The 25,554-nt window shown below is 40.4% G+C and overlaps 2 protein-coding genes across 2 annotated transcripts in view; both read left to right on the top strand.

Moving 5' to 3' along the window:
* The first annotated feature begins 593 nt into the window (after positions 1–593).
* SLC35G2 (solute carrier family 35 member G2) lies at positions 594–10,149 on the top strand. The gene is made up of 2 exons (XM_053461162.1): positions 594–865; positions 8,726–10,149. Exons 1-2 carry the CDS (start codon positions 774–776, stop codon positions 9,969–9,971), a joined length of 1,338 nt encoding a protein of 445 aa, XP_053317137.1. The 5' UTR covers positions 594–773; the 3' UTR covers positions 9,972–10,149.
* Positions 10,150–16,512: 6,363 nt separating this feature from the next.
* The window catches only part of NCK1 (NCK adaptor protein 1), a 35,637-nt gene continuing 26,595 nt past the window's right edge, over positions 16,513–25,554 (top strand). The window contains exon 1 of the mRNA XM_053461163.1: positions 16,513–16,666. The gene's annotated coding sequence lies outside the window, so the exon portion shown is untranslated. The remainder of the gene's footprint in view (positions 16,667–25,554) is intronic.

The following is a 25,554-nucleotide window of genomic DNA, read 5'->3' as shown; positions in this document are numbered from 1 at the left end:
CCTGGAAATGGCCACCTAAGGCGACCTCAGATGCTGTGCGTTATAACATTGTAACCCATCATTACCACCCTCTACTATCACCCACATCTCGGTATGGAGAGCTGTTTAGGGTGAAGCAACAATGCAAGAGCTGCCAATGTATTCCGATAATTTACAGAGAAGCTATCTCCATACAATGCAGAAGGCGAGCTTCCGGACACCATCCATGTGTAGGTTAAAGCACACTTTGGATATCATCTACCATGAAACAGCCACAGTCTACACAAAGGGGTTTGCCATATGTGCTGATGCATGATCTACTACTATAGCCCAATCCTCAGTGCATGGAAGGGGTTAAACTGGCAGAGAAATATATATAATAATCAGCAGCAAACACAAGCTTGCCCTGCACATTAAGAAATTACAGGAACAAATAGCTTATGACAGGTTACCAGATGCCCCAAAGCACTGGTGCGCATGCGCACTCTCATCCCCTCATCCATGCATCGCTTACTCAACATCCCCCCCCCCAGCTGCAACCTCCGTCCCTATTTCCTCCCCTGTATGTTTGACAAATGCAATCTGAAATAAGGGAGAGACAGGAGAGTAAAGAGAGGGGAGGGAGGAGAGGGGGTGGAGAGAGAGTCCGATGCCCTCCTGTTATCACCCTTTTTTCTGTAGACAGAGCCGCAAAACTCCCAAAAGACACAGAGTGGGACCCTTGCCGGGGTTTCCCTGTGATGCAGGTACCCATCCAGCGCTAGAGAGGAACAGAGGTCACCTTTCCAAAATGCATGTCCTCCCCACCACCTCCCACTGCAAAGCAGCCCATTCCTGCTGAAGCTCGCACCATCCATAAATGCAGCTCCGTCTTCTGCAGCGAGAGGTAATCAGCGGGCAGCATGCCTTCCAGCTGGATCTTACTCATATTAACCATTGATGCATGTAGCATGGCACCGCTTCGGCTCTCAAAGAGTTAAGATGCGTTGGGGAAGGGTTAAGGAGGAATGCACTGTATGTTTCTATCTGTATGGGGTTTGTATTGAGAGCAGGTAGTGGGGCAGATGCGTGCAGACAATGGAAGCACCGGTCATCTGGCGTTCCATATATTCTTTCACTGGAAGCAGATGGAGGGGTACATTAACCCTTTGGGCTCTCGTTGGGGTCACACATCTGTTTTACCCAATGCAGTGGCCAAGATGCTCAATGTCCTTGGTGAACATTTCGCTGTCTGTGGTACTGAAGTGCTGTTTGGGGAAGGGGAATTTACATTAAGGGAGAGTTGGTTGGCAAAAGGGGTTAATATGATATGGAAGAGGGGCTAAAACATGTTGTTGCAGAGTAAATCCATGTGATGTATTAAGAAGGATGAAATTCAGCAAAATCATGCTACACAAACATATATAATTAATATATCAGTCCCCTGATTATTATTATTAATTATTATTATTAGTAGTATAAATATTATTATTTGAATGTATTTATTTGGCATGTCTTAGTATTCCACTCCATATAAATTTGCCATTTTGATGTTTCTAGTTGTTATGAGTGCTGCTGTATTTAGCATTTTAGAAAAGTCAGCCTTATGACTTATTTCAATATTCAAGAATATCTTAATGTTCTGGAGAGATTCATACGAATCATTAAAGGTTTGCCAGAAGTGGACATATACATTGAATTCTACGTATATGCATTACAATTAAAGCCATCTGGGCATGTGATAAGATTCAAAATGTGATAGGTGATGACATGTTTTATTTCTTATTCATAGATGTGCTCGGTCTTAAATGGTCCATAAATGGCATCACACATGATGCGGGTAATAATCGTACTTATCAGACCTAGTTGCTCTGGAGAACAGACCTCCAGAAGTGCAGAAATATACAAGTACTGTGCACTTGTTTATACCAGAAAATTGTTAAATATCTCCATGTGTTTTTGACACAGAAAAATTGGCTCAAATATAAAATAGAGAATAAACCTAAATATGGACAAAAAATGTCAACCTTCATGATGGAAAGAAATGCCACCACGCAGGCACCTGTTGATGGAATGTTGAGCGTAAGAAAAATATTTAATATAAACGTAATGATATAATAAATAATATTGAGATTTTTTTCTGTTGAATAAATAGGAATAATATAATTTAAAAAAATACACTCATAAAAACATGCAGAGTATATATATATATATATATATATATATATATATATATATATATATGTATGTTAGAACTAAAATAATGTGTCGAATTGCTACCTATCCCCAAATTCTAGTAACTAGAGTCAGAAATAAAGGATCCTTCGGTAAGCTTCCTGACATTTATACCGCACTGGATCCTCATGTTCAGATGATCATCCTTCTTACTTCTCTACTATACACTCATTTCACAAATATGAATGGCTCTGGAGGGATGGATGTGACATGTTGGCATTTATACTTTGTCAGAGATCTGCAGAGTAGTGATTGCATGGAACAGACTTCTAGCAGACAAGCTCTCCTACTAGTAGATGCTATTGAAATGCCATTTGTTTCCATGGATTGTCTTATGCAGAGCTGAGCATTTACAAACAGCTTAGATTGTTTGCTTTGGAAGATAAAGGGAGAGAATAAATACATTTACTCTAGTACCTTAGGTATTGATTGCGTGGGAAGGCAAGGGGTTTTAGTGTAATGGCGCATGTGGAGATAACAATTTCCATTTGTCCCTGGCATCATTCTGTCTGTGAGTCCGACGTTGCCTGTAGTCACTTATCTGGTTAAATATGGACCTACTGGAATGATTGGAGCATCTATGTCGCTCGCCACTGAAGTCATATATTTATATATATTTATATATATATATAGCATAAAAAATATTTGTGATGCCATCCACATAGTGGTTTTTGGACATTAGGGTTAATCAGATGTATTAAATCACAAGAGGGGCATATGAATCGAATTAACAAGCCGGCAGCAGAAAACTAAACGTTCTGAGGTTCAGATGGACTGTAAGAAAGTATGGCTCCTTTAAGAGGGTGGTGGATATATGGAATAAGCTCCCAGCAAGTGTGATGGTCGGTTACCGCAGTGTCTGGATTTACTGACGCGTGGAGCCGGCGTAGACATAAACCAAAGCCAAATAATATACAGACATTTTCATCAAAAGCAGAAAAAATGGTGACATGGGGGGGGGAGTTATTCTCCTTCGCTTGCAACCCATCTACATGGAGGAAGGGGGCCAGGAGACATCATTCTAATAGGGTGCTAGAATATTCTCAAAGAATACGGTCTCTTGTTTACATGAAACTATATTGTCACATTTTGTAAAGTCGCCATCATTCTTGTTTCCATAGAGATCAGTCGTTACGCAATTAGTCGTTTTCCTGCATAGTTAAAACATTCTAAGGCTCCCTTTCATTGATAAATATCACATAATTCACATCGCATCATGACTGCTTCAATGTTCCCTTAATTAACAGCGTACTAAAAAGAGTGGCTTCTTCCTCCCCTGCATCTTGAAAGTTGGTTCTCAGGGCCCCCAGTGGGGCCGGTTCTCTGAGCCTCCTTTCTAACAGAACCAGAACCTCTGTATGTTTTGGATGAGAAGCAGCCTTTTCAAATCCTTTGTAAGCTACCCAGCGTCTCCTGCTCCATACGCTGCCCAGAGGAGAGGGCTGACAAGGAGGCTGGGGGCCCAACGCCCCTGGACTGCTCTGAAGACATTAGGCCCCCGCCAGAAGCCTTTTCAGCATATGTTTTATACTCATGTGTTTATACCCTGACGGAATCTTTTCTGTGCTTCTATACACAGTCCGTTTCGGGAAATATGCATTGAATTGGGGACTTCTGAGGACTGAAGGACTGGGTTGTGTGTCGTTAGTTAGCCAAATACTATATTACTGGTCTATTTAATATGGAGAACTGTGATGCCTTCTTCTGGCGTCCCCACTGTGATGGAGTCATCGTAAGGTTTATTCACGTATGTAATGATGCAGCATACACCGAGATGGTAACCCACACGCAGCAAACACACGTGGCGACATAGACTAGCAGTTACACAGCATGCTGCCAGGACACACAACCATTTAACAGGCAAACCCACCCTTAAACATACAGAACATATGCTGCAAATCACACAGACACCAGTTCTCATTAAATAGAGTAATAGATGGGAGGCGTATGATTTACCATTAAAAAGGAGAGATTGTTTCCTTCTGACAGTAATAACTCACAATGAAACATGATTACATGTTCCTGATGATGTGATTTATACAGTTGTCTGGAGATAACTACAAGTCTGTTGATATTGAAGGGCTGAGGCATTGTGGGTAAAACCAACTGTGATGAACATCAAAGGACAGGGGCTAGGGGCATACGCAGGAACGATCCTGGTTTGACCCGGAGGCTCCTGTTAAAGCACTGCTTCTCTGGATCTCCAGGCCGCTCTACTCAATCTCCCAGGCCGGGGGGCAGGGCTTGGCCATGTCCACTCCCAGCCCCTCACAGTGCTACCCATGTGGTTAGCCCCACCCCCTCACAAAACCACTCCTTTAAAAGAGGCAGAGCTTCGGGTTGCCTGTCCTGAGAACTTACCCCAGCCCCTATTGTTAACAGGGGGATATGGGGCTTTAATGCAGGGACCAGCTTAAACCATTTTGGGAGGCAAATGTATTTTTCTCTGGTTAAAGTGGCATAATGTATTGGCTCTGGACATTTGCATGACTTATTTTATTTTTAAAGATGATTTAGAACATTAAATTGCACTCCCTAGAATGTTAAGCATATAAACCTTAGTACTGTATCTCTATCATTTTAATTTTGAATCCCATAAAAACACGTCTTCGTGTGGGTCACGTGACATTTAAAATGTTCCTGACGGTACTATGTTTCTAAAGCTAAATTTAGTTACAAAAGTGATACATTTTAAATTCCAGACCCGCACATCCTCATATCCTGTAACTCAGCTCAACATAATGGGAAGAACAGACGATATCTCATTTGGATCTAAATCCCGCAGTTTGACCCCGATATCCCTCTGTTCTAGGAGCTCAAAATGTTTGGTGGACATGAATCTATTGTGTTGTACAGCCCTAAAGGCCAGGATAATATGAATATATACAAAGGAAATGTGTTTATATATTACATTGTGTAATAAGTGCATTATTTATTCTCTGCATTATTATAAGTAGCCATCAATAGGTCACAACAGCACATAAAATACCTTGATAAAGCCCTGCCCCAGGACACGCCTCTGACCACACCCACACCTGTGCGCGTTGAGTCCTGCTACAGTCACGCTGCTGACCTGAATTGGCAGGTTTCTCTCCGTAAAAATAAACGGGAGTAAAATGTGCTTCCCGCAGGACCACTGGAGAGATGAATGAAAAACTATTCATAGAACAGAGTAGAAGCTGCTGTGTTTTTATTGCCTCGGATAATGAATGTGTCTTCTATCTGAGTAAAAGACTTGCTTTTAATGAGAATTAGTTTTATGTGCATAAAGAATCGCCTCTGAATCATTAAAGTCTCGGTAATGTTCCTAAATTACTGAAAGCATTAGAATTAAATCCCATCTAAAACACAATATGCAAACGGCCTATTCCTAGAATAAAAGCATGTTTTCCAAGGCTTGCGCTACTAGACAAGAAGATTCCGCAGCTGCTTAAGGACAGGGTCGCCCCATCAGCTATATTTTGGGGGGCACAGAGAGACATATTGGGTACTGTTTGGGTTTGCGTCTGCGGGTGAGGGTCTGCTCACCTATGAATCCCGGTCAGTGTTTTCTATCTCCAGTCTAGCCCGGCTAGCCCAGACCCCACACCCAGCTGGCCTCACCCCTTGAGTGAAGCCATACACCACCCTATATGCACATATACATGTCACATGTTACAGACCGTCACATGCAAAGTGCTGCCCCCTGCAGCATGTTGGATGTATAAACTTACGGAAAGGTTATACACTACTCATACTTCAGGGCTAGCCACAGCATGTATATGTGCTCCTCAATAAAATGGCTCATAAGGCATACATAGGGACCTCATTTGTCTTTGTGGCTTCACAGATGACTAGGATGAGAGACCTAAAGTGTCATATTGATTCCTCATATCACTGTAATATTTTTTCTTTAATTCCAATTTGTGATCCTAAATATCCTGGATATTCCTTTAGTACATTCTTTATTTACAATTATTATTATAATGAATAATAGGGCCCCCGTTCTGCAGGATTAGGTCCTCCAGAGGCCTAGGGTCACATCACATAACAAGATGAGTGCCTTTATAATTATGAAGGCTCATGGTGGTCTTATTTACGTGTCTCTTTTGACCAGAGACGTAATCGTGAACCCTTCCCTTTCTCTGCGGTAGCATGATGATTTATTGCATATTGGCAAGGTCTTTGTTGCTAAGCCTTGTCATCGGTTGCCGTGGGATAATTCATGCGTGTTGTGAACATGGGAGACATTTTGCCTAGAATGTTACTTTGGGTGATTGCCGCATTTATCAGTCACCCTCGCGCACAAGGACAAAATATGTTAACCTCTTTGGGATGAAAATCCTCATTATTGTCCACTCGCTGTGATAACAGTCATTGGGTTAAATTTAGACGCTAGTTTCTCATATAATTTGTTACGTGCAGAAAACTAGCATTATATAAATGGGAAGTGGAGGCCGTTGAGGGTTATGTACCGGTGAACAGAAATGTCTAGTTGGTGAAATCATATCTTTGGTTGCTATGGTGACAAGACTGCTTCCCAAGCTTTGCACCATAATCCCCTTTATTTATATAACCCTCACTTTTATTTTGTTGTATTTTTAGTCACAATGGTCCAGATTAACATGCAATCAAGTAATTAACATTGTGCATCACCAAACTGTAGATAATGTATCGTACAGAATCAGTGACAGAATGGGGATTAAAGTTGCCCCCGGCGGGCAATATAAGGAGTACACGTCGGCCTGGTGGTGTGCAGCGGCCACCCCTTTGCTGCGTGCGGCCGTGAATATCCATCCTTGTTTGCCCAATGGTCCCTCTGGGCCTGTGCAGAATATATTATATTGGATTGTGTACAAGGACGTCTGTGCTCCATACTGTCCGTAGGTTCCATAGCATGTCAGAAATGTTTGCTAGGATAAAATGGAACAAAGCGAGTCTTTTTGAAGCTTTATATTGTTATTTCCTAGACAAGTTATCTAATAGCTCGGGCCGTGGGCAAGATTTCTCTCAAGGTGCAATTTGATTTGTTTTAGTAAGGCATGATGTGTATAACATTAACACGATGTGTATAACATTAACACAATGTGTATAATATTAACACAATGTATATAACATTAACACGATGTGTATAACATTAGGGCATAATGTGTAAAACATTAACACGATGTGTATAACATTAGGGCATGCTGTGTATAACAGTAAAGCATGCTGTGTATAACATTAAGGCATGACGTGTATAACATTAACACGATGTGTATAAGATTAGGGCATGATATGTATAACATTAACACGATGTGTATAACATTAGGGCATGATGTGTATAAGATTAGGGCATGATGTGTATAACATTAACACGATGTGTATAACATTAGGGCATGATGTGCATAAGATTAGGGCATGATGTGTATAAGATTAGGGCATGGTGTGTATAACATAACGCGATGTGTATGACATTAACACAATGTGTACAACATTAAGGCATAATGCATATAAAATTAAATACTTCGGCAAAAACAGGGACATAAAAGATCACAAAAGATACTGCTTTAAGGAAAAAAGACAAAGTCGTAAACGACAGCTGTTTTCTGTGCTTGGAAATCAGGGAAATCAGGGAAAGGTCTATGCCGGTCTTTGTGAGAATCCTTTCATTAGCGTTACAATACAATCCTTGAATGTCGTTTGCTGCTTTCTGATGAGAGTCCTTGCATCATATGAATGAAGGAGACAGCATCATCTGCTTGGTCAGACCAAGCTGCTACACCATTCGTCTCAACATAGAAATGTCCCTTTTTAATGAATGCATTCTTTTTATTTATCATCCTCAGCTTCAGAGTAATGTAAAAAATAACAATGAGCATTTAGTACATTAACCCCCATGTCTCGTTCCCCGTATATTTTTCTGAGCTCGCTATTGAAATGAATGAGTAGCTGAATGAGGCATAAAATTGTGTCTCTGTTGTTTTCATTCCAGAAATTCGCTTGGCCTGGTTGCGTCGTGTTACGTGCCATTTCATGCTCACTAATTTTTTTAAATAGTCCACACCTTGGCCTTGGCATGGAAGATAATCGCATTTGCTTTAGCCAAAATATGGCACCAACCATCCTAATTATTTAACGGAGGTGTTAATAGATTTTATCCTGAGAGCCGGTAATTCTTTGTTGAATCAAACTGAATTAATATTTGCCCTTGTCCATAAACAGCTAAAATGACCACACAGTATAATCTATTTATATGATTAAATTATGAGTAGCAATCAAACTTTAAAGTTTGATTGCTAATCGCAATTTAATTCTCGCTTTGTCTATTATGATTTGAATTGAAATTTCTTGCAGGGTAAAATCGTTGTCGAGGTGTAAGCTATGCCAAAAACATAAACTAATACAAAGAATGAAATATTTTCTTTTATTCAGTTCTGTTAATTTTGTAACCGAAAAAACAATATAAATTGTAAATTTAAATAAAGAATAAATTGTTTAACAGAATTGTGAACTTGAATATAACCGAAAGCCATTTGTATAACATGCTATTTTTCTGTCCTCTGCACTATAGGTCATCTAGCGACATGGATAAGTCTCCATCTAAACCTTGCTCAACCAAGAAAAGGGTAAAAATACACCCCAATACTGTTACAGTTAAATACACATCTCACTATCCACAACCAGGAGATGAGGGATATGAAGACACCAGTGAGGACAATGGTGGATTTGCGGAGGAGAACCCAAAGAAACGACTCTTAGGAGATACCAAAAAGAAAACATTCTTTGGGACCATGGATGCCCGGCAACGACAGATAGATGACCCAGACAATGGGCTCGCCCAGCAATTACAAAGCTTTGCAGACAGCTCTGTCTTTCAGTCCCGGAAGATGTGGGCAGTCCTCTTTGGGTCAGCTTTGGCTCATGGCTGTGTAGCACTTATCACTAGACTGGTTTCTGACCGTTCCAAAGTGCCATCTCTGGAGCTAATATTTATTCGCTCTGTCATGCAGGTCTTGTCCGTGTTGGTGGTCTGTTACTATAAAGAGGCACCTTTTGGACCTCCAGGGTACAGGTTAAGGCTATTTGTCTATGGGATATGTAATGTTATTTCCATAACGTGTGCCTATACATCCTTCTCTATTGTTCCACCAAGCAATGGAACCATCATGTGGAGAGCAACCACCACTGTTTTCAGTGCCATCTTGGCTTTCTTGCTTATAGATGAACACATGCCATATGTTGATTTGATTACTGTAATTTGCAGTGTATTTGGCGCATGCTTGGTCATGATACCAAATATTGTTAATGAAGAAAACTCATTTTTTGGCTTTTGGAAAGAGGCTTTTGGTTATACTATGACAGTAATGGCTGGACTGACAACAGCACTCTCCATGATAGTTTACAGATCTATCAAAGAGAAGGTCAGCATGTGGACTGCTCTCTTTACATTTGGGTGGACTGGAAGTGTCTGGGGAGCCTGCACTATGTTTGTTCTTCAGGAACCCATTATACCCTTGGATGGAGAAACCTGGGGCTACCTGCTTGCCATCTGTTTGTGTTCTACTGTAGCATTTTTAGGTGTTTATTATGCATTGTATAAATTCCATCCGGCCTTGGTCAGCACCGTTCAGCACATGGAGATTGTGGTAGCCATGATCCTGCAACTTCTTGTCCTGCGCATGTTTCCAAGTGTCTATGATCTTATCGGTGGTGCCATCATCATGCTCAGCGTATTTGCATTGGCTGGGTACAAACTCTATTTAGGAAGACTAGGGCGCCAAGATTATCAAGAAATATTGGACTCTCCAATTAAATAGGTCACTCTGTATCTGCTTTTGTCATAGTTCTTGTGTGTAAAATGTTGCCTATTACATATTGTGCCCAGATGAGCGTCAAAAACCTAGCATTTACTGCAGAGTTTAAAAGCACTTTTACAAATATATATACAAGTATATATTTATTAGCTAATTTTCAAACCACCAAAATCTAATATTTGGTAAAGGAAGCAAATTAACTGATAAAATCCTTTGCTCTTAGATGGTAAATTCTGTCCATCTTTTTTCCACCAGCCGATCTTTACTCTTTTCTTGTTTAGAAGAGCACAATGAAAGAAACCACACTAGCCACCTCAAAAAAACACAAAACACTAGTTGCCATTGACAGTCGATGTCCAGTGAAAACATGAAACTCAAACAAGGACTCGTCTATGGAGAAGGAAGCGTAAAACGCTAACATGCAGGGGTCAGTCCCTGTGATGTCACAGGGCCCCCACTGTAACCTTCTGATTAAAAAATGTAAAAAAATAAAATAAAAACACAGACAAATGACTTTTATATAAATATATTTAGTTTTTATGTTTTTAAATTTAAAAAAAAATGGGAAGATTTTAGAAATTGAGAGCTAAAACTGCCACCATCCATCAGATTTTGATTAAGAGGCTGATGAGGGAGTGGTAACTCAAAAGCAGGTATGCAAAAAGGGTGCAGTACTTGTGGGCAATTTTCTACGTATATTTTGTTTAGCATAATTATAGAATTTAACCTGTTGTTATATGTGCCTACCCAGTGTCATATTGTGCACCATCACCGGCATGGGCTGCATGTGCAGTCTACATTCACCACTACCTATATGGAATAAAGTTATTAAGATATGGCAAAATACTTTGTATTTTTACCATAATCATGTCATAAGCTAAATAATAATAATATTTATAATATATACATTAATAATATATTACATATGTATGTATATATATTATATATATATATAATATATATATATATATATTATATATATATATATATATATTATATATATAATATATATATATATATATATTATATATAGAATATATTGTATATAATAATATATACCTACATACATACAGTACATTTCACAGGTGCAGGGGGAAGTTACGGCCCTGCAACCATGCCTAGAGGTGCTAGGGCCTGCTGCTTTACATCATAAAATTGGTGGCGATATATAAAGTACATAGGCACATGATAAGTGAAATACCTAAAATTGAGCTTGAAGTACAATGAATTGTAGATTCGGCTGAACACATATACCTGCACGTCATATACTTATCGCCAGTCAGGCCAGCCAGCCAGTCTGGATTGGCAAATGCTGCAGGCAGGCTTTTAATATGCATTGTTCCTTAAAGGGGGTGTGAGGGACATTAGACTGTCCTTTTAAGAGAATGAAAAAAATAAATAAAAAAATGTACAATTATTTAAGTTTGTTTCCTAGGTTTAGATGCAGAGTTATTAATTTAAAATTATAACTTTTCAGAATGTTTAATTTCAATCTCCCGCTGCAGAACTTGTACTCTTCAACAACATTAAATATTCAACATTTACTTATGCCTTTTCACTTGTCACAAATGACATGAGATTAATTGACTCAAGGATAAAATGTACTTGCAGCTGTGACATGATTAAGTGCTTAGTATATATCTCAGGATGAAAACTGCATTAATAGATTTGAAATGATGAAGAGATTATTTTACCAGTAAGATTTATTTATTTTTATTAAGGTTTTTAATTTAAGGGCTTCGTTTCATCCAGCTACAAAATATAATAAGAAGATTATTGTTAAAGGGAAAATGTATAATCATATCTAATTTTAAAAGAGTTGACTAGCTGGATATACAGAAAAAGTCGTTTCTGTTCCATTGACAGGTTACATGATTTGTCACATGTTATTGTTCTATTTATTCATACATCATATGTTAATGAATAGGTTGATGAATAGGTGTGCAATGCCTGTAGTTTAATGTGCTCTGCATTCTGTAGTAGAAGTAATTATTAGGACATAACCTCACAGGACTGTAATGTATCTATGTTGGGTGTTGACGAAGGTCTGACAACCCCCTTGCATAACCTTCATGCTGAGCAACCCCCATACACACTTTCACTATAGAATGGGACTCCTCCATTGTGGTCTTAATGTATCTGGGTTCCATTAGGAACAAACAATTATGAGATGATTTCCTGTGTGGCTGCTCAGGATATATGACATCATATTTCAACTCTGTAAGAAAACAACTTATAGTGGCACGGTTTTGGGTGTAGCCACGTGAGGAGCCTAGGCCTGGTCCCTTTTGTTGTCGTGTGCCATTCCCTCTGGAAGCCTGTAATAACATAACAGATTAGCAGGCTTCGTGTCCATAGTAGTGAAACAGTGAAAACTTGGCAGTGGCAAGAGGCTTTTATGTTTGCATGAGTGCTGACAGAGGAGGCCATTTATCATGGTCCCCACGCCAACGATAGCGTACATAAAACCGCCACTTCTCATGCACTACTGCGATAGCTACTGACTCAGGTCACTGCGGGGGTACAGAAAGGGAAAATGAGACGGAAGACAAATGGATGAGGGGGAATTAAGACTGACAGGTGGGAGGGATGGAAGGACAAACATGTGGAAAAAAACACAACAGGATATATAAAAATAAGTCTAGTTCCTCAGTACAAAAGAATAGTCGGTGTAAAGTGAGGTCAGTTTGTAAATCTGTGTCCGCTGTGTTATCCTGGAAATCCTATTTTTTCTAAACAATAAAATAAATAATGTTAACTTATTTTGACTGTAATATTTCTAGATAAACCTTTGCAGGAAATATTTTTTTTCAGAGGTGAAAGTTTTCTGTCCTTTACAGCGCTTTTAGGTAGTTGGGCCAGTGGGAGCCAAACTATGACCATTTAAGTGGGACTTCTCGTAGTCTGTTTTAAGCCCAGGCTTATCTAAGTTTAGAAGTGCTACTGGTTTGCTTTCCTGGCAAGATAGAGTGATTGGGTCAACTGAGTGTACGTCCAAGCAGTAGAGCTTTCTCTATGCATTAGCCAGGACCAGTCTTGGTACCAGGTGTCCACGCAGACAGATATACCGACCCATGTGTACACGTCTGCTTCTCTTTTTAGTCCTTCCAGTTCATCTCCACTTGTCTTGTTGCTTGGCAGACCTTTCTCAGCAATGCTATCCCTAAACTCACCCCTTGATTCTCGACAAGCTTACCCCACCCTAGCATAAAAATCCTAGATAGAATGTGTGCAGCTTGTCATGCTTTCACTAAATGGTATCATTTTAACTATACTCTTCTCCTGCTTTCACTAGAACAGAAATTGTTAGACATTTTGGCGTTCTATAGGGAACATGGTTTTTCTTTGCTTTTATGCAATATATATTGACAACTAAAATGTAAAAAAATAGAGGTTGTTGGAGACTAGCTGTACATAGTGTCTCACGTAGAAACAGTATGCAAGGAGGTTTAGACAACTTCAATTTTTAACTACAAGGAACTGCCACGTAAAATAAATATACATAACTTCTTCAATTTCAATTATAAACAATATAGTTTGGTTATCTCAAGCTCTTTTTAGAGATCGAATAGCTGGAACCACAAAAAACAAGGAATACTGTACACTGCCATGTTAGATGATAAAACATGTTAACAGTGTGTTTTTTGTATTGTGCTGGTGAATGAGTGCAATGTTCGTGTCTATGAATGTTATCTGCGCAATAAAAAATATATCAGCTACGTGTCTCTGTTCATTGGCCAGTATGATTCTGCATATCTATGTATGTGTTGATAACAGTGTTAACTGGAAGTTCTTATGAATGAAGACCTTAAACACTACTATTCAAAGGGTGATTTTTTAGTAATCTGACACCTATTTCCAGCTAAAATAGAAAAATGTCAGGATTCAGTTTTAGGGTTTATTTCAATTCAAATTATAAGTCTATAATAAGAATGTTACAGATAGCTTTACACAACTAAGCAGCAGAGCATCGAGTCATTAATCAGCAGAGCATCCAACCATTGACATTGTCGTGGTTCTGCATAAATGTGTATCTAGTCCTATAGTTTCTGCACAGGATAGTGGGTCAATACCAGACCAAGAAGTGTTTATTATGAGCTGTAGCTGCAAACATTTTATGCGGCATTTTGAGGCCCTAGGGTGGAGTAACTGGAAGAGCAGGGTTGGTCGGTAATCCATCGAAAAAAACAGTCCAGATCTTCCCTGGAACCAAGTCTAGTTTAACCCCTTCCTTACTCTATGGATGCAAAGATTAGTTCTCAAAAAGTGTTCCAAGATTACCTTTAAGACATACCTGTATGTAATGCGTTTTTTTGTGCTGCACGAAAGATCTCACTTTCTATAGACAGCATTGCTGGCTCCCAAACAATCATGTGTAATGGAGCTTGATGCGAGCGTCTGTACGCAGTTACATAAGGAATGCCTGATGGGTAGGCATAACAACTTACGCCAACTGGATGTTCGCTGGAGTACAGGATATACCTAGCAGCCACTTTGTTGTCAGTGAAGGAACTATAATAGGGCATGCTAATTTTATTCTACAAGAGGAAATGTTGGATTGTATTGTCAATTGGTGTTTTTATTTTTATTTTGTGGCTAAGCAGACCCACAAAGTCAAGTTGCTCAAGTTAGTTACTCAAACAGAAGATAGCTGTAATATCATTTAACAAGTTCTCAGAGGAGTTTGTTCATAATATCTTGTTCTAATTTTGGATCCACTGACTTCTTGTTATCAATAAACAGGCCCAGGACTTTTAAGCCAACACAGCTCAAGAGTGCGACAGGAACCAGGCCTAGCATCATTTGCCTTCCCCAAACTGTTCCCACAATGTTGAAAGCATAGCATTGTCCAAAATGTCTTGGTATGACGAAGCATTAAGATTTCCCTTCACTGGAAGTAAGGGGCCGAGCCCAACCCCTGAAAAACAGCCCCATACTATTATCCCTCCTCCACCAAACTTTACAGTTGGCACAATGCATTCTGGTAACGTTCTCCTTGCTTCCGCCAAACCCAGACTCACTCATCAGACTGCCCGACAGAGAAGCATGATTCCTCACTCCACAGAACACGTATCCACTGCTCCAGAGTGCTTTACACCACTCGATCCAACGCTTGGCATTGTACTTGCCAAGATATGCCTTAGATGTTTTGAATAGTATTCGATAAAGTGCCTCAGTAATGGTGTCCATTAAATGGTATGAAAATATCCTTGGGTAAAAATGCAATACAGTCCCACTGATAGCAATAGCGCTATGAACAATTAGATACGAGTCGCCAAACTTGGGGTACTTTTACCAAGTGGGAGGCTAAGCAACATATGGCCAGATAATGTGACTGAATCCTCAATATTTATACCTTAGAAAGGCGTTTATTTAATGGTGTTTGCTGAATTCTTGCTTTGTTTTAGGAACAGGGTCACATAATGTGAGGTTACATGACCCCACCCGGTAAAAGTGAGGCTGCTCAGCTGTGTTTGAGGTAAGCCGATGATGGATGGCGCAAGACAGCAAGTAAGCAAGGAAGTATGTAGAATCTGTACGTGTGTGTTAATATCTATTATTAGTTCTTCTCAGCTTCTTTAACCTATCATTACCAAAGCTTCTCAACATACGTAACAACCAACCTAAATGTAAGTGTATGAGAGCATGAACGTGTGTGTGTGTAATTGTGTGTGTTAACGTGAATGTTGTGTGTTAGCATGAGTGTGAGGAAATGTGCGTCAGCATGCAGGTGTATCATAGTGAGTATGAGTAAATGTATGTGTAAGCATGCGTATATATGTTCGCTTGAGTGTCCATGTGTGTACATGTGTGCCACAGAGGTATGCACAATATATGCCATTGCGTAAATAATACTGAGCGCATATTTTACATCACGCAGGGCCGCGCTTACGTGAGAAGGGTACCATGTGAATTACCTAGGTGTTCAGTTTTATACTGGAAAACACAGCAGCATATAGCTATATTACTCTGAGAATAGCTGTAACATGGGTGTGCCAAGCACTACAAAGAGTTAAAGAGGTATAGTACGTGTCAAATGTAGAGTTACAAATAAAGTTTTTTCCTAAAAAACATTCATATCTACTTAATGTACACTTACTTACAAATAAAGTTTTTTTCCCCCCGGGAAAAAAAAAAGACAACCAAAGCTACTTTCGCGCAAGCCCAGTTTACTAAACCTTACATCACCAATCAACTGATGGAATGAAGTCACAAATTACTAAAGTACAGGGGGAATGGACTTTCGGATTGAAGGCGTGGTTAATAAAGGCAACGTCACTGTAACTAAACGTGACTGATACCAACAGGAACACCTTTGCCTCAAGCTGCGTTATAGGTTGAGCGACCGCTTCAGTCTAACGATTCCGTTAGTTTAAGTGACCGTGCAACGTCCGGTTAGCCACGGGCAAGGTCTGACGGGAAAGAAGCGTGTTACCGCCGCTCGTAGCGGCAGGAAGTAGATGAGCAGTGTCGGGTGGAAATAGGCGTGTCGAGCGTCTATCCTATCGTTAGAGGGTGGTGTAGGGGCGTGGTTAGTGCGAATGGGCGGCGCTGGTTGTGTCGCGCTGTCTTGCGGTCGGGCGAGGTGGATGCTTGTAACGGTCTGAAGCCGGAGGACGGGCTTTGTTACTGGTATTAGCGGGTCCTCGCTGCTCGGCTACAGCATACCGGGTGAACGGGCCCTGCTCGGCCTTCAGGTGAGTGCTAAGGAGCATGGAGCTGTCCGTACGGCCTGTGTGGGAGAGAGGCCTGGGAAGCTGACAGGGGAGGGCTGGGCACGGTTAGTTTACATACACACACGTCGGCTCTCTCTCCCTCCATGTATGTATGTATGTATGTATTTATGTATATATATATATATATATATATTTATTTAGTGTGTGTGTGTGTGTCTACTAGACGATTTGAATGGATATACCGAACACCAATAATCCCAAAGGCTGGGTTAATGTAATAATGAACAAATGGCCATCCTAGTCCAGGTGAAGCCCTCCATCCCCAAACCTGTTCTATAGGATCATGTAGCGCTGTGATAATTTCACTGTAATTTATGGCTCCCTATATCGCAGTGTAGCGGTTGTAAAACATATTTGTTACATGTATGCATTAGTGTAACTGATTTTTGGTATGTGGGGATTTACTGTTACTGAGAATTACATTGTTACTGTCTTGATGTCAAGCTCACAGGTATACATATATTGTGCGTTTAATCTATTGTGCTAAATTGGAATATAAAATAAGACCCTAAGTCATTTGGGCAGCTTTACCTATATCGCGTACCTTTTACCCGGCATTGGTATCGCCGTACACGTGTTTTTTTATTATTTAAATTGGATTTTAGTACCCCTCGCCATCTGACATCTGCAGGTTACCTTTATATACACATAGTATGCGTGTCAAAGGATTTGGGATGCTACCGCTATACAGGTTCATGGACATTCCCATGGAAAATATAATTATTGTTTTATATAGCGCCATCATATTCCGCAGCGAAGTACAATGAGAAAACAGTACACAATGTGTAACAACTTGACCTACAGAAACGAGGCATGGAGGACCCCGCTTACAATCTAGGAGTTACGATGTACACATGTTAATGATATGTGCTTTACCAGTACATTACGTGTTACAGTAACGTCTTTGTTCACATGGTGTGAGTGTCATGCATGTGGTTAATTATAATTTAAATATAAATAGGCCTCCTATATCATAATTACTACTCGCAATCATTTCAGTGCCACCAGGTCAGCCACAGTCCAACCTCGGGCTAATTTAAATTAAAATGTGAGTTATCTAAATTCTCTAGACTTCTTATAGAATTTATCTAAGAAAGTATGGATTTTGTTAGGACTCAACATAATGAAAGAAGTAAGAGTCCATATCATGCTCTCTTAGAAACCAGTAAGAAGTAAGTTGACACCCCCGAGTTGATAATGGTTTGGCCCATGCTACAATATATTTGATTGCCCAGATGTTTGAGTGCAGTGTTGTGCTGGTTTACACTGGTGCCATATATGAAGTTGTGGTTCTGCTCATGGTGGGATAAGGGATACATGAGTTATCGGCTTGTTATTCCGTTTATGGTTAACCGTGGTATGGAGGTGAGAATAGGAACCTTGGTTCTTGGAAAACTAAGACAGTACAGACCAGATGTGTCTGTGATGCTCTTCTTAAGAAATGATTTTTAGATCTGAGAATCCATTCCATGACTCTGACATCAGAGTAATGTTATTTAACTCTGTCAGTGTCAGAGTTGAGACAAACAAAACCGTGTGTATGGAGGTATGGAGATTTCATCTAGTAGACTAATCTGTCATCTCTGGAAGTGGTATACTAAGCTCACTTGTCATGTTTTTAAAGGAACACTCATGTCGTGTATTTATCTAAGAAATCTAACAGTCTCTCGTAGCTTCCCCTATAGGGCTGCCTGGTTCCGCCTCTTGCAAGCTAATGCCATGCTAGCATGTTCAGAGAACTTGAAAAATATTTTTACTTGCTGTTTTATGGTCCTGTTTGTACATAGTGTGCCAGGCAGCAACCAGATGCCGGGAGGACCATGAGCAGCGCGGGGCACAAGTACCTTTAGTGTGTGGCGGATGGGCCGCAGACATCTGTGCTTCAGCACAGGTGAGGGGTGGAAGAAAGGAAGCCGTTTCTGTAATGCTCTGTGCGTTTGCTACCGCTTTGGTAAGTCCCAGTATTTAAAGTACTGGCCAGAAAGCACTTCCACAGAAATCGGTGTGTGTTTTGTTGGAGTCCTTGAAAATTTCATACAAGCCAACACAGGAGCAGAATGCGCTTACATAGTGGCATGCAGGAGAGGTGTTCGGCTGAACGCATCTTCTGCAAGCCAAGGACCTGGGGTTGGGAAAGTCGGCAAATGCATAGCATGAATTCTAAGGGAAAAACGTATTCAAAGGGGACACGCTATCATATGCATTCAAGTGTATATGAGAGTTGAAGTCCCTTTAATGACAAGGTCAACCATTCATGTATGCAAATTGTTTTATATCCAAATGTAATTTGTGGGCTTCATACAGTGGTGACATCAGGGGTGGAGCCTTCTATGCAAATTCATTAGTCGTTTGTGACCACATAGATGCTGATAAGAGAACTATGATGCTGATATTTGTTAAGTTTAAGGTTGTTATTCAGCGAATAATATGTTGGTCCCACAAGCTGCTTGTGCCTTTCATGTATAAAATACTAATTAAGATAAAAAGATTGTTCCTTTTGAGTAGCAATGTGCGCGTTGTAAAGATATCATGAAACCTGCATTACTTTGGGTCCTTGAGAAGACCTCTCCTCTGCCATATAATGCACCACCATACCCGAAAGCTTGCATGGCAATGACAGAAATTTGTCGTTAACTTCTGGAAGGCTGTGTTTTGCCTTTTCATGCTTCAATGGATCAACCATTTTTTTAATGCTCTTTTATGAAGCCTAACATCTCTGTATATTCCAGAGGTACTCGTTGCTGATGTTTCCACTAGTGTCTCCAGTGTAAGCACCAGTTAGCGTGGAAGTCCTTAGTGGCATCTCTCTGACATTTCTTCACACATGTGGGATGCAGTCCAGGAGCAACACTGGTTAGTGCTGCAGCTCGAGAACTGAAAAGCATGGACATTTTTTTTTAAATTTAAATATTTTTAGAGGACTTTTTTTCTTTTCCTGAACTCCCTTCACTTCCTTTTGTACTGTAGAGAGTTTCTAAGCATTTCAAAATGAGTCTCATATAAAACAAAATACGCTAAGTCCCTTCACTGCGTGGTGGATTGTCTCGCTTCTTCTCGCTGGCTGCTGCAACCAGATAAGGAGATGGGGGGGGGCTTTTAGAAAGTTGCTAGCTTGGGCCTCTTCATCCTCAGCCAGCCAGCTGAGTTTTGTTAGGTTTATTTTTACTTTGGCTCCCGGGAATTGTGGGATCTGTGCGCTTTTCCAGTGGGGTTAGCACGACTCAAGCCAATGGAAAAATGTTGAAGGCGCATGCCAACTGACAGTCAAAATAGTTTATGGACAAACTGCATCTGTTTTCCATTTTTATTTTCTGTGTCTGGAATTTTCTGCTCTGGGAGTGTGTCGGAAAAAGGTCCTCTGCTTAACATTTTCTTGTATCTGATAATTACAGATTAAAAACTATTCTCTGAACCAATTTACACAATTTCTGAATGATTTTATAGTATTTTGCTACACTTGTTGGCTTTTTCCTGAACGTGAGATAAAATTAAGTTTCTAAAGGAGAATGAATTACTTTTTAAAATCCTACCTTTCCTATTGTATAGAGGACATCTGTCCTTTAGCACACTCATTGCAGAACCATAGTACTTGCGCGGTAATTCAACGCACTACATTGTAGGTCCTTGCCAGATGTTTTCAATAAGGTCTATCGCCAGTGGGCCTTCAGCTATGTTGAATGAAATCTTCCACTGAAAGTTGCCTTTCTTCCAGAATCATGCAAAGTCTTCATGGACTTCTTGGTGTCAGTTTTGAAAGAACACGGAGACAAAATGTGGGGTATTCTGAATAATGCAAGATTAATGGTAGGGGGTTGAGCTGCTGTTTTCATGAATCCTCTTGTTTGCAGAATCATTGCTTATAAAGTGTTTGGCTGTGGAGACAGACACGTGTGATGTTGGACGTGTATTATTGATATCTTTAGCAGGGTTTATGGCCTGAAGTGTACTGTCTCTGAAAGCCCTACTACAATGGAAAGCATATTAAAGTCATCTGTGTATTCTTTAATATTCATCCTTCATGTAGGAAGGAAGTACGCCTCTGTAGCTGCCTTTTTTTCCTCCATGGTCTTCTGATTCTTGCTACTGATTGGCTGCTTGATTGGCTTCTCGGCCTTTTGGTTAAGATCAAGTGAGTACCTGTGAGGGAAAGCTTGGGCCTCTGGCCTTAGGGCTGGGAAAGAATGAAGCCTCGAGGATGTTTGTGCGCTGTGCACCGGGTGAATGTGTGCGGTTAAGCGCTCTTTTTACACCTCAGACTCCTACATGCGCTTTTTATTTGTGTATACACTAGCCCCAGCCTTTTGGCTCGGTGTGCGGCTCATACTGGATACATCTTATATCACACCAGCCACAGGACTGGGGCTTCTATGGGGATCACTTGTAAATATTACTTTCCCACACGATTTGCACTTTTTTTTTTTTTCACTTTTTTTTAATTTTGATTTTATTAATACAAATGAAAACGACACAGGACACGATTTTTCTGAACACTGGAAAGCCATGGTGGAGCCGGTTCCCCTAAAAAGGTCCAGCTTTTCTGCTGAGGAGGGAAGTTAGGTAGCCCCCCCCTCTAGCGACTGTTTCAGTGATCCCAACCCTTGCGCGGAGGGACCAAGAAGATCTGGCCCTTATGGCCAGGGAGGGAAGGAAAGGGCCACATATCCTGTGAGAGTGCGACCCCCGAAGAAAATGAAAAAGGGGACCAGGTGTCCACCGTGGCCTTATGGCACCTCTCACATGAGAATGGGCTGGGGCAAATGAAAAGGAACCATGTGGCTATCGTATGCCTTCAAGTAAATACGATGGCTGGAACTCTGCTCCCTGTAGCTTATTGCATTGTGTGTGCGTGTTCTGGTTTGCGGGATGCATGTAAGATATATGTGGTAAGCTGGGATGATGTCATGGCTGTGTAAGTGCTTGCTCCTATTTATTTTAGTGAAAGTTTACAGAATTGATTTTTGGACGAGTAAAGTTAATGAGTACGGCCAGAAATAATAAACACAATCGGGTTTAATTATTAGCCAATTCCTAGAGAATTTTACCTAGCTGTTATATCTTTTACTTCACTTCCCATTTCCAGAAAGAGGAACTCTCTTTTAAGAAAACAGTAAAATAGCAGAGCAAAGTGCTCGTGGTTTATTTCACCATTAAAATACCAAGGTTTGAACTAATAGAATTATTCCTTCTTAAATTAGGGCGGCTCGTTTGTATTTCCGCTGTATTTTGTATCAGAACGAGTAGTTTATTTAGAATTATGTGCGGTGATGTCACTGCTGTCTCGGGAATGCACATGCCGGCCTGTGAAAGAATGCTGCGTGATCGTAGAATGTGAATGAATAAACACAGAACGCTGACCGAGCAGCTTCACTGAAAAGACACAAAAGTACATTGGAATAATGATCACAATTTCCCATATTCACAAACACATTCCCAAGCGATGTAACAGCGCGTTATCTGAGATCGTGTAGGCTGCCACTCTCTGTGTTATCCCCACATGCAACATAATATTTTCTGCCTAAAGGTGAAGTACCATGGTGGGGGGGGCACCTTTCTCCTTCAGCCTAACATACAGCGCTGTATACAGTATAATGTAGAATAGGATTTAATTTAATTTTGCGCTATAAACTTCCATTATCTTTAGACCTGGAGGGCGCCTTTGTCAGTCGGGATAGTTTGAGTGATTTCACTTCCTGCTCAAACACTAATGAGCTAATTCTTTCGGCTAATTCTTTGGTAACAAAGTCCGTTCCTCTGTAGACTTTCATTAGTCAGAGGATCTGGCTGGTTGGGTGACACTGAACCATTATGTGGTTTAAAACAGACAGTAAAGGCTGAGATAACGGAAAACAAGCAATGGCTTATATGCAGCTGTCTCTAACCATTATGTAAAATGTACATGTGTAGGAATGTTTATTTGAAAATATATTAAAATGTAACAGTGCTCAAAAATAGTGGCAGCTCCACTTGAAATATGAATATAGAATTCTTCTATGTGCTTTTGCGCTGGGTTATGGATCTGCCGTCCTGCCGCAGCACTATATTGTAAAGTGCCCCAAAATGTTTCTGGAAATACATTTAAAGAGTTACTCGATGTGGGTGACGTGTTCCCCTTTAATTGGGTTGGTTGAGCGAGAACCCAGATGACCTGTCTGTGTGAAAGCAGGGACGGGATGCAGGGCTGATGTTTTCTTAAGCCCACTGGATCCTTTTCACATGACAACTCGTGATAGCACAAGATTCGGTGGTGCACGGGACACGGCAGGTATCGACAGTGGGTTATTTTGTGTTCTCGAATAACAACGTCACTATAGTGTAAAAAGTTCCTTTCTCTCCCGAAAGCAGCCCCTCGAGTGATGACACATGATATCCCATGTTTAGTTTAGTGGGTATCGGGTTTTCCGATTGGTCTCCAGACGTTCTCCATGACCGCTCTGATTTTGGTAAAGCAAGGCAAGTTTGGGAAGTGAGCTGCTAAAACCTGCTTGTAATGAAGGGGTTAACTCAAAGAATGCAGTGTTTTAATACATGCAGGTTACATCATTAAGCCCTTCTATGAAATTAAAGGTTGCATCATATCACTAAAAGATACAGCCCTGTATAAATAGATGGAGGTTACCATTCCTTATCGGTCATTATTATTCTAGCAGCTGCCCGGGAATCTGAATGTTTTTATGCTTTTTATACTGTTTAGGTTGTGCGCTCCCCTATTTTTGTATATCTTTTTGGTCTAGCATTGGCAAAAACCTGGTTTGACCTTTTGTTCCAATAACCTTCCTTTTTCTTCCGGCCCTGAGGCTGCCGTTATCAGTCATGTGATATTTTGTGTGACTTTGAATGCTCAGACATCACACTGGGCTGACTCTTTATGGCAATGCTAATGAAGTCTGTTCTTCCATAGACTTTTATTAGTCCGTGTCTGGCGGGAACCCTGGCGGCCCACCTAGAAACATAGAATTTGATGGCAGATAAGAACCATTGGGTCCATTTTTTTTTTTAATTGTTCATTGATCTTGTCTTAGATTCAGGATTACTTTATGTCCATCCCATGTATGTTTAAATTCCCTCACTGTATTGGCCTCTACCACTTCTGATGTGAGGCTGTTCCCTTTATCTACCACCCGCTCAGTAAAGTAAAACTGCCTTGCATTACATCTAAACCTCTGACCCTCTAGTTTCAGATTATGACCCCATTACTTTTACATTTCTCCTTCTTTAGAATAAACTTTCTGTCCTGTACTTTGCTAGAAACATTCACTACTTAAAGGAATTCATAACGTCGCCTCTTTTACTTCTATCCTCCAAGCTATTCCTTATTAATAATTATTAATCTCCCGCACTTGCCATCGGTCAGCTGCACCGCTGCTTCTTTAAGTATATAACGTGCAAGGAAATGTGTTCAGCCAAACACTTTTACAAGGGAAATCGCTTGGGTCGGAGGGCAAAGGGTTAAGTGTGTGTGTGTGTGTGTGTGATTCAGGAGGATGAAATCATGCATTTGAAGGGGGGATTCTTAAAGGGACTTCCAGTGCATATGATGGCTAGAGTGTCCCTTTAAGCCTGAGCCATATGCAGTATGATAAGGAGTCTGGCGGTTAGTTATAGATTGGGCTAATATAACAGACATACAGATGGCTAACATGCAGCTGCCTGAAAACATTATGCAAAACACAGAACTAAAAAAGAAACAATCTGTTACTCGTAATAACTAGTAACTCTTCACAATTTATATTCACTTTCACTTTTGGAACATATGGAATTTCTAGCATTATGGGAAGAAAGTTCTCATGACCCCAGTGCCTTCCATTTTTATTGCGCATTGCGTATATTAGGCTCCCTTGTTTGTGTTTTACTCTCTTTAATTTCCCCCATGTTTCCATATGCCCTTAATGTATTCCATATGTATTTGGATTTAAACACATGGAATATTTTCAAGGACATTTGAAGTTGTGCTAAAATAATTGGAAAAAAATTACAGATCAGTTAGCCTTTTAAGCTTAAACTTGGATCAGCGAACATGATGTGAAGCACAGGAGTGATGGTTGCTGATAAAAGGGCCTTTTGTACGCCTATGAAGATATTGCCATAAGATGAAGTTATTTTTATGGACAAAATTAGCTTTTCTTTCAAAACCGAAGACTTCTGTAAATGACCCCAAAGTGTTGAACTGTATCTTTGTTCCTATCTAGGCCTGGCCCCTACAATGGAAAACTCAACAGGTGAGGACATGAAGAAATCTCAATGATTTCATTATATATTATACAGGGACAGCCAAGGTCTTCCTGCAGCAGAAGCTCACTGGGTTCGACCCTTCATAATGTGAAGAGAAGAAGCTGAAACACAACTCTCCCTTAAGTGAACAAACCCCTTGGTCCCATTCAGTGCATAAGTGTTTCCCCGCACAACAGTTGTGTGGAAAAAAAAAAAAAAAATAACTTAACACTTGGTTAAAGCTTGTGCTTTTAATTTAATCAGCAATGTAACAATAAAGGAGACATGATTCAGGACTGTTAATGAGAGCTAATTATGTAAATAGGGAGGAATAATCATGCACATTTAGAGAACAGGAAGATGAGATGGATGTTCTAAAGTTGGCACCATGAACGCTGAACCCTTAGTGCCCTGTAGACCCCTGGATGTTCTTCTAAAGTCCTTTGCATCTTCCTGAGATATATTACACCCGCTCTTTGAGATATTTTTGCCAGATGGCTACCATTGGGATGATGACCCCAGGCATCCTCCAGTAGGAGAATGGTTTGGAGCCCTAGAAATGATGGCATTCTTGATTGGAAGGGCTAACGTTAGTCAGACTTAAATTGTTCAGGCTTGGTTACCAGTGTCTTCCAGTGTGT

The sequence above is a fragment of the Spea bombifrons genome, chromosome 3 (genome assembly GCF_027358695.1).
Source record: "Spea bombifrons isolate aSpeBom1 chromosome 3, aSpeBom1.2.pri, whole genome shotgun sequence".
NCBI classification, from domain to species: Eukaryota; Metazoa; Chordata; class Amphibia; order Anura; family Pelobatidae; genus Spea; species Spea bombifrons.
This window is presented reverse-complemented; position numbering and strand designations above follow the sequence as displayed.